Consider the following 9668-nt stretch of genomic DNA (forward strand, 5'->3'; position numbering starts at 1 on the left):
TATTTCACGTTGCTTAATGTTCATGTAAAGTTCATCTTTTTCTATTTGTAGAAGAATTTAATGCAATTTTGTTGTCCCCTGCTGAAACTGAAGAATTCTAATTTCATGTGGTCTTATGGATAAGGTAAAATGCAGATTTCTCTCTTTCTTTGTTTTGCCCCCACCCCTCTTCTCCAGCAGTATTAAATGGCTGAGTGGCTGCACTTTATTGGTGTGCTAACTTTTGGTCAGTATAGACCTCTTTCTGTGTACAGTCTGCCTTGTCAGACACTGAAAAATGTGCTGTATCTTAGCGTGCAAATCAGCTGTATGTTTTACTGGGAATTTTTTTAGCTATATTTTCCTTTAGACAAGCGGGTGATGATAAATGGTATGTTCTGCCTACGCATCAGATGCTGGGTACTACAGACTTCCAATATCACTATGATTGTTTTGTGCAGTCTCTGTTGCTACTTTGCTCAAGACTATATAATCTAAATTTTGAAGGACTCTTAACTATACCTCAGTCAACTAGTTAGTATTCTAATGTCCATTAGAATAAAAGTCATATAATTATTATTCATTAAGCAGCAAATGTATTTCTGTTTTGTTCCAGAAATTGCCATTAACCTTTTGGGAAAGGCAGACATTTTTTGGTGGATTTCAATAAAACGAAAATGCTGCTTATGGTATTGAGTTTTATGAAATCATTCCCTCAGCCCCATGTCTCTGCACTATATCTTGACCAATATTCTTCTAAATGGTTAAAAAAAAAAAAATCCAAACAAAAATCAAACTGGTCTCAGTGCTTTGCAATTTTAGCTTTCAGTCTGTGCTCACCAAAACATGCACAAGAAGTTTTTGTTGAGTGTATATAGAATATTTGATTTAGTTACTGTCTGGAAGTTCTCTTATTGTTAAAGCTTGAACCACTCACAAAACGTAACACAGCTCGCTTTTCTATTTGGGGGACAGTCTCAAAAATGCTAATTGACTTTTCAGACCTGTAGTTCTCTTTACAGGAAGTATTTCCCATTGTAAGTACCTTTCCCATACTAGTCTGCTGAAGTCAAGTGAATTAAGTGGATCATTTTCAGAAGTCAGTAAAGGAGTCTTGAATATACATATTGCATTAAAATATTGTGAATGGATAATGGTTTGGAACTACATGAATAATATGTAAAATGCATAAATGTGTTATTTGTGAAAATGCATCTGTTTAGTTATCTATTAATGTAACTGAAATTTTGCAATGTTAAACTTCTTAAGGATTGGTTTGTAGGTGACAATAGGCCTTTTGTCTACTCCATTCACTGAACTGCTTATGCCATTCTCATTCTTATAAATAAAACTTGTATTTCTTTCTTCCACAAGAGCAGGATTTCCATTGATTTTTCTTGTTTCTGGTGAATTTAAGTATTTTAGTGCATTCCTATGGCCTTACGAACATTTTTGCAAATAAAACTTCAATTACAGTTATTTTAATGCTATATAGCTACTAAATTCAGAATTAAAAGTATAGTCCTTGAGAAAATGCTTAATTTTGAAATAGAAGTGTTCTACTGTGTGTGTTTAAGCACATTTTATCTCTGGTATAAAGGTGTAATGTGAAAAGCTCCTGCAGATAAAAGTGAACTTGTCATGTGGTTAACTTGTAAACCTAATCATTAATTGTGTATTGATGTGTATAGACAAAAAAACCAAACCCAACCCCTAAAAAAACCTTTGCGCTCCAATGGTTTTATTATTCCATGTGAACTTTTTTACAACAATGTGCGTCTCAAATAAAAGTTACATAATGAAAAGTATCTGGAGTATTTTGTATGAAATATTCCACGTAGTTTTTATACAGTTGGCATTTCCACTCTATTTGCAATACATCTGTTGTGGAAAGGTGTCCAGCTGAGTTGCATCTGTAAAGCTTTGCTTAACTTAAGTGGCAAACCACATAGGTTTTTGTATAGCTTTGCTTGTTCCTGAACTTGACTGTTTGTTAGATTTCTCCTGAAATATCCTCTATTCCTGTAGTGATTGCTTAAATCTAGGTATATTATTTCAATGGCTTTCAGCTTCGTAAGGAACCATTTTTCCAGACATTTAGTGTAATGAAATACCCTTCCAAAGTAATTCCTGAGCAATGCCAGTAAAGATAACGAGACACAAACTCCAATTTGATTAAGAATTATCTACTCTCTTAAGCTGTTAACGCTGTTGTTTTAAATCAGCATTATGTGAAAGTTATGACTCTTAAGTAATCTGAGGCACAAATATAATGAATTAATATAGCAAATATTGTTTGTCCAGCTTCTTTCAACATTGAATATTGAGGTAATTGACAAATATTTGTTGGCAATTTATATGAGCAATAGTTCTTGACTTTCAAATTTTTGCGGTTTGGCAGTAACTCACAATTGGTATGAAAATTAGCAAACTTAAGGAAAGAATGGTTTTGTCTGCCCAAGACAAAAGCATATTAATGGTTGAGACACCCAAGTGGGCACTCTGAGGAATAAATGGGAAACACATGGATGAGAAGTAGCTTCAAAAGTTTGTGCTTTTTATATGTTCATTTAATAAACAGTATTTAGCTGAAAAGGATGTATTGTCTCTTTACCTTAAGCAGCAGAAAGCTAGAGTTACATTCTTGTTACACCTTATTATTTGTTGGTTTTGGTTTGTTTTGTTGTGTTGTTTTTTCAGACTGCTTCTGGCAGACAAGTTTGCTGCTTTAGGACCAGTTGTTTAAACATGATCTTGCAGATCCCCTTGATCTGAACTGGTTCTAGATGCTCAGCAGTCCTAAAATCACTTCTGCAAGTTCTTCAGTTCTCAAAAGTTAGTGGTATGCATCTGCATCTCAATAACATTTTAAATACATTCGCATTCTCCATTTGTTAAAAGGAAATAGCAGGCATACTTAAACTGCTTAAAAATGGTGATTTATTACAGTTCCTGGATCTATTTTTGGTTCCAGACTAGCAATTACTATACAAATAGTGCACTCTTGTAGACCAGAGGCAAGTTGTTGGTACACATGTAGAATGTATCCAGTTTTTATAATCTGGTAAATTGCCTTTTTCCTGAATGATTCTTTTTCCAACTTGGTTGACTAGTGGCTCTTTAGAATTCTTGAACTATACCTAAGTCATAAATATAATGTAAGACTTCAAAATAATTTTTCTTTAGAAAGATTCTAATCTTCAGGAGATACATAAATGAAGCTTTTGTGTTGCATAATGTTATTCTTGCCATCTACAGGTTTAAAGAAAGGGCATGGAATGGAATGCAAAACATACTGAAGGAACTTTTAGTGCTCTAGGATGTTTTGTAGTTGCTTCAAAAATTTTTTACTGTCTTCAGCAGAGCACATCAGCACTAAGCTTCTGGTGTGAACAAATGTTACATCAATTCCTCTGAGCACATATTCAGTACATATTGTTCCTTCAATTTGCGAAATAAAGTTTTAAGTTTTGAGCAGGATACAAGCATTTTCCTCATCTGAAGAATTCATGTGTTTAATTAATTGTGGAAAGCTTGTGTAACTTGAATTCTACTACTGAATACATTGTACTGGCTTCACAGTGAACAAGAATTCTGTAGACATTCACTAAGTGTTGAGAATTTCACCCTAGTTAGTCTTAAATACCTTCCTTGAGTAGATGATTGTGACGAGTTACTGCAGTTGTGACTTTCTGCTTTGTCCTTTGGAGTGTCCATGATAGACTGGTACCTCAAGGATTTGTGCCTCTCAGATTGATGGACTTGTTTCAAAAGGGTTTTTGATTTCTCAGGGAACGTTACCATTGTGCTCACTAACCTTTCTGAATTCGTTTAACACCTTTGTGGAACAGCATAAAGCGATGACCTTACTGTGAACATACTTACCTTGGGACAGAAAATGGCAGGCTCCAGAATTGCGGAGCTGGTACCTTTCTCAACTGCTTACATTCACAATGTGTGGCACTTCCAACAGTATTTCATCCACATACCTGCTTTTGTTGGACCATTGGCACTGTGCTCATCTCTAAAGAAAAGTGCAGTCTTTACTTACCTAATTAACCACAAGTGAAGTGCAAATTACTATGTCAATAAAGCTTTTTTTAAAGAATAGTTGAATGTTTAATTTATTTTCAAGGCTGTTTGCTGTTGTGTTACTTTACCTTTTCTTTTTTTTCTTGCAGGCAACATAGCAACTAACTAGCTCTGGTATGTGTTCTAGATGAAGGACGGAATTTTTCCAAGAAGCCTGAGCAAGTTCTGTCTATGAGATTAATATCTAATGCTGTCGAATACTGCTTCTGAGCTTACTCACCTGAAATGCAATGACTTTGTAAAACTCACATTTATGCTCTGAACCAATAAAATACAGGGAAAAGGCAAACACGTGTGTCTTAAATACTGTTTGTAAGTAATTTTCCAGAATAGCACTGGTAAGTGTACTTGAAATTAGGAAACGGCTAAGTAACGCCCTGTGCCAAGTGTGGGGATGGGCAATCCTTTAAAAATAATATTCAATTCATTAACTGTTCTTTGAATGCCATGTCCTATTTAGCACGCACTGCTACCTTACTCTGCAAATATTTTATCTGTTTTAAGGCAGGGGAGGAAAAAAACAGTGAAGCACAAGGTAGAAGAACTGAAGCCGTTTCCCCTCCCTGTCTCCCCGAGTAGGTGCGGCGAGACCCCGCTTCCCGCCTAGCGCCGGCTGAGGGGAGCGGCACCGTCCTGCAGAGCCTCAGGACGTCTGCGCCTTCCTCCCTTACAGCCCGGAGGCGGCCGAGGCCGTGACGGCAGGTTGGTCCCAGCGGGCAGCCGCCCACCCCGGTGTAGGGAAACCTCCTGGGCCGTGGGGATACAGGGAGAGGCGGCGGGAAGCGGCGGCCCCGCCTCCAGGGGCAGAGGGGAGAGCGCGCCGTAGGGTGCGGAGGCTAGGCGCCACAGCCCTGGCAGCGCAGGCGGAGCTGTTACCGCACGTCCGCCTTTCTGGCACAAAACCCGGTGGTTTCCGTGCATACGCATGGTGTCGGGATGCGAGCACCGCTTCCTGCAAAGCGGGGTCGCGGCAGGGGGGGCGGCGGGGCTGGGCGTCGGGCATCGATCCTCTCACGGCGCTGCAGTGGGAGGGGACGGCGCTGGGCACCCCTCCCGGGGCCGGGCAGGGCCGAGCCGCCGGCAGCTGCCCCTCGCCTCAGCGGCTGCCGCGGTCGGGGCCGGCGCCCCGCTGTGACAAGGGGCCGCCTTCCCGGGGCGCGGGCTCATCGCCCTGGGGCTGGCGCTGTGCAGCTGCGCGCCGTCTCCCTCCTCACCGAGTGGGCGCGGCGCGGCGGCAGGGGGCGCCCTCAGGGGCAGCGGGGGCGCCCCGCCGCAGGCGGCCCTGCCGCGGTGCCGGCCGGGTGAGGAGGCCGCTGGGCCAGCCCCGACCGAGCCTGAGTTCCGCTCCTCTCAACCCGGGCCGCCGCACCGCCGTGGGCAGCCGGCGCCGCGCCGCGCCGCGGTCTCGGTTTCGCCCAGCCAGGCCCTCCCTGCGGGTAGGGCGCTTTTCTGAGATGGCGACGGCAGCTCACCCCCCGGCCCCGATCCCTCCTCAGCCGATTCTGTGGGGACGCCTCCCTCGGGGTACCCCACGCCCACCGGCCGGGGGTGCCAGCAGGGGCTGCCGGCCGCCCCGGGTGGCTCCGGGCACATCTGCCCTAGAAAGTCAGCCCTCGCCTGGTCCTGGAGCACGACCTCCCAGGCCTGGGCGGCCGCTGGGGACCTTCGCCCGGGCCCCCCACAGAGATCCTCGGCAGCTGCCGCCATTGGCCATAAATGTCCCCAGCCCCGAGTCTCACGCCCTCAGTCACCCTTCTGGGGCAAAACGCTGGGGATGCCAGGTACAGGCTGTGCTGTAGTGCTTGGGGATGAAAAAACGGATCTCCACGCGGTGGTGACTGAGGTTTGGTTACTCCTAGGGCATTCATGAGGAAGCTCCCAATGCTGTGTCACAGTAAGTGGGTACGGGCAGATGAGCACCCTGCGTGCAGGGGTGCACAGCCTCTATCCTGCTCCAGCTGCCCCAGAGGGCTGGCGTGCCCAGGGTGTCCCACCCGGGGAGGGCCTGGCCCTGAGCCCCCACTGCACACAGCCCTGTGCTTGCCAGCTTGGGCCCGTTCCAGCTCCTATGTTTAGGCAGGCCCTCCATTTTCCTATGCACTTTTTAATTAATTTCAAGTCACTGTTTCATTTTTGGTGCCTAGCAGGTATTCCCACGAACCATAGCTACAGACTTTACCATGGAACAGACTTTACCAAAAGTGTATTTAGAAGCTGGTCCTGCTTTTCTGTATTTTCTCAGACAGTGTAATTAGGCTAGTCCTTCCTCTTTCAGTAGTAATGTAGTTTGCATAAATGAGTAGAGTTATTTAACTGTTTTTTAACCACCCTGTCCACATCAGAGATGAAATTGCTAGTTTAATTTTTCTTAAAAAATAGTTTCTTGTCATGGGAAATGCACTCTTCTTTAGAATGTATTTCTTTTGTGGTATTTACTCTGCAACTCTCTAACCAATGTATTTGCCTCATGGAGATCCTTACTAGAAATTTCAGATGCTAGTGGAAAACACAATATGAGTAGCAGTTATTTGGGTTCCCCCCCCCCCTCAAAGGTTTTCATCTGGCTGGTCTCCCTGCTGCTTTCTTCCCATGTCTGGTTTGTTGATGTGCGAATTGGTGGTAGCCATTAAGCATCAGTATGGAAAAATGTGCTCATCTTTGGAGTGGTGTTTTCTGTTCTGCTCCAGGAACTATTCCGATTTACCTATGACAGACTTTTGAAGTAAGTCATATGATATTTCCTATTCACTGGAGATTCCTTAAGTGTGGAATCATATTGGACAAATAGCTAACGGTATTCAATATCAGCAGTTCTCCTGTGGCAACATACTTTCTCAAGAGTTAGGTTTAATAATAGAAAATAAAATGATTGCAGCTTTAAAGCAAATAATAAAACTTAGGAACTTTAATTTTTAAATTTGAATCTATGATGCAAATTGGAGATCAAACACAGCTAATAGGGTTAACCCTATTAATTAACCCTTGAACTTTCTTCCATAGTAAGGGCCACCTCTTGGAAAGAAAGAGAATTTAAACCAAAGTAAAGTAGTTCATATTTCACTTATCATGGCTCTTCATTAAAGGTTAGAATTAGAGCAAACTCCCTTTCAACTATATATTTGGAAGTTTTCATGAGTTTTTGTTATTACTGCCTGGCAATTTTCTTCAACTTATGACACTGTAGCTCTTTCTGTAAAGATCAAAGTGATTAAACAATAATAAACTTTCCAAACGGTGTTTTGCTTAAGGATATAGAATGAAATATTTAATTTGACCTGTAAAAGTGTTTTTTCCCTTTATTTAGATTCCATCTAAATGAGAACACAAAATTAATAGAGTCAGGTAAGTTTTCTGAGAAGTGGGTTGGAGTGTCATATGGTAGCCTTTGATATCATGATATGTTGTCTTGTGACTGCTATATAAAACGTCAGATGAGTGACTATGGTTGAGTGCAAAAGCAACAGCTTGCTTCACTGACCTGGAATTGCATGCATAGCATTCTGGGATACCTACCTTACCTTGTAATTACCATTTTATGACAGAAATATAATCTTTAATAACTCAAACAGTAAATGTCCTTTATGGGTAGCTTCTTACGATTCAGGTAACGTGCAAAACAATAATGAGGTTGTTTTTGCCAGTTATCTTTCAAGAGATTGATTTCTGATGTTAAACCAAGAGAAAAAGATACTATTTTTGTTTTTATTTTCAGTTTCCAAATAACAGGTGAAAACTTTTGATGTGTGTTCCAAAAATCTTTCCAAAATCTTCTTGCTTTGGGGAAAAGGTGACCAACACTGATTTTGATTACTGTATATTTCTCCATACCAATCAATTAGATGATACCTTATTCCACTGGACTTTTGACAGCTTTTTGACAGATACGTGTATATCTTGTGTGGAGACATGATTGTGTCTATAGCATGCAAAGAAGTATGAAGTCAGTCAGAGTGCCCTAAGCATTTCCTGTGCAACCAAGATGAAGACTGTGTTATGATAACTATGGCAATTATTAGATTGCATTAATAATCAAAGATTCAGCTGAATTGGTGGCTGAAAAAGGTGGCTGAATACTCGGCATTTACCATAGTTAGAATATTTTAAGTAATACCGTGTACTAATAAAATTGTTCTGTCCTTCTGATTTTCAGTTGGTCACCAAAGACCCCCTATACCCTGATAATATACTACCATGCTCACTAGTTTCACTAATTCAAGATCTAAAGGTTCATGCTCCTTCTGTTTTCAAAGGAGATGTCAGATGCTTAAGTGCCTCTTGAAAGACTCCCATGGCAAGTCTGTCATTCTTCATCTAGAGCAGTGGTTTCCAACAAGTGAGCTCAGCCTCCTTTGCAGAGGTTCACCTGCATCGAAAGCAAGGTTTAGAGTGCAAACAAGTTTTCCTATGAAATTTTCTGCTACTTTTATTTTACAGAATCACAGAATCACAGAATCGTATAGGTTGGAAAAGACCTTTTAGATCATCGAGTCCAACTGTAAACCTAACACTACCAAGACCACCACTACACCATGTCCCTAAGCACCTCATCCAAACGTCTTTTAAATACCTCCAGGGATGGCGACTCAACCACTTCCCTGGGCAGCCTGTTCCAATGCTTGATAACCCTTTCAGTGAAGTAAAATTTCCTAATATCCAGTCTAAACCTCCCCTGGCACAACTTGAGGCTGTTTCCTTTTGTTGTATCACTTGTTACCTGGGAGAAGAGACCGACCCCCACCTCTCTACAACCTCCTTTCAGGTAGTTGTAGAGAGCAATAAGGTCTCCCCTGAGCCTCCTTTTCTCCAGGCTAAACAACCCCAGTTCCCTCAGCCGCTCCTCATAAGACTTCTGCTCTAGACCCTTCACCAGCTTCGTTGCCCTTCTCTGGACACGCTCCAGCACCTCAATGTCTCTCTTGTAGTGAGGGGCCCAAAACTGAACACAGTATTCGAGGTGCAGCCTCACCAGTGCTGAGTACAGGGGCACGATCACTTCCCTACTCCTGCTGGCCACGCTATTTTTGATACAAGCCAGGATGCCATTGGCTTTCTTGGCCACCTGGGCACACTGCTGGCTCATATTCAGCCAGCTGTCAACCAACACCCCCAGGTCCTTTTCTGCCAGGCAGCTTTCCAGACAGCCACTCTTCCCCAAGCCTGTAGCATTGCATGGGGTTGCTGTGGCCCAAGTGCGGGACCTTGCACTTGGCCTTGTTAAACCTCATACAATTGACCTCAGCCCATCGATCCAGCCTGTCCAGGTCCCTCTGCAGAGCCTTTCTACCCTCAAGCAGATCAACACTCCCACACAACTTGGTGTCCTCTGCAAACTTACTGAGGGTGCACTCGATCCCTTCATCCAGATCATTGATAAAGATATTAAACAGAACTGGCCCCAACACAGAGCCCTGGGGAACTCCGCTTGTGACCGGCCGCCAACTGGAGTAAACTGCATTCACCACCACTCTCTGGGCCCGGCCATCCAGCCAGTTCTTTACCCAGCGAAGAGTACACCCGTCCAAGCCATGAGCAGCCAGTTTCTCCAGGAGAATGCTGTGGGAAACCGTGTCAAAGGCTTCACTGAAGTCTAGATAGAC

The 9668-nt window shown here is 43.0% G+C and overlaps 1 protein-coding gene across 3 annotated transcripts in view; it reads left to right on the forward strand.

Moving 5' to 3' along the window:
• Positions 1-4352, forward strand: part of RAB8B (RAB8B, member RAS oncogene family) — a 31542-nt gene extending 27190 nt beyond the window's left edge. Inside the window, exons 9-10 of one of the 3 annotated variants that reach the window (XM_072871459.1) lie at positions 52-124; positions 4161-4352. In XM_072871459.1, the coding sequence (XP_072727560.1) occupies positions 52-101 (50 nt within the window). In that variant the 3' untranslated portion in view covers positions 102-124; positions 4161-4352. Of the gene's footprint in view, positions 1-51; positions 1355-4160 lie in introns of those variants that run through there. The other 2 variants (XM_072871461.1, XM_072871458.1) reach the window with 2 other exon arrangements.
• Positions 4353-9668: the final 5316 nt, after the last annotated feature.

This window comes from Ciconia boyciana, chromosome 8, assembly GCF_034638445.1.
Source record: "Ciconia boyciana chromosome 8, ASM3463844v1, whole genome shotgun sequence".
Taxonomy (NCBI): Eukaryota; Metazoa; Chordata; class Aves; order Ciconiiformes; family Ciconiidae; genus Ciconia; species Ciconia boyciana.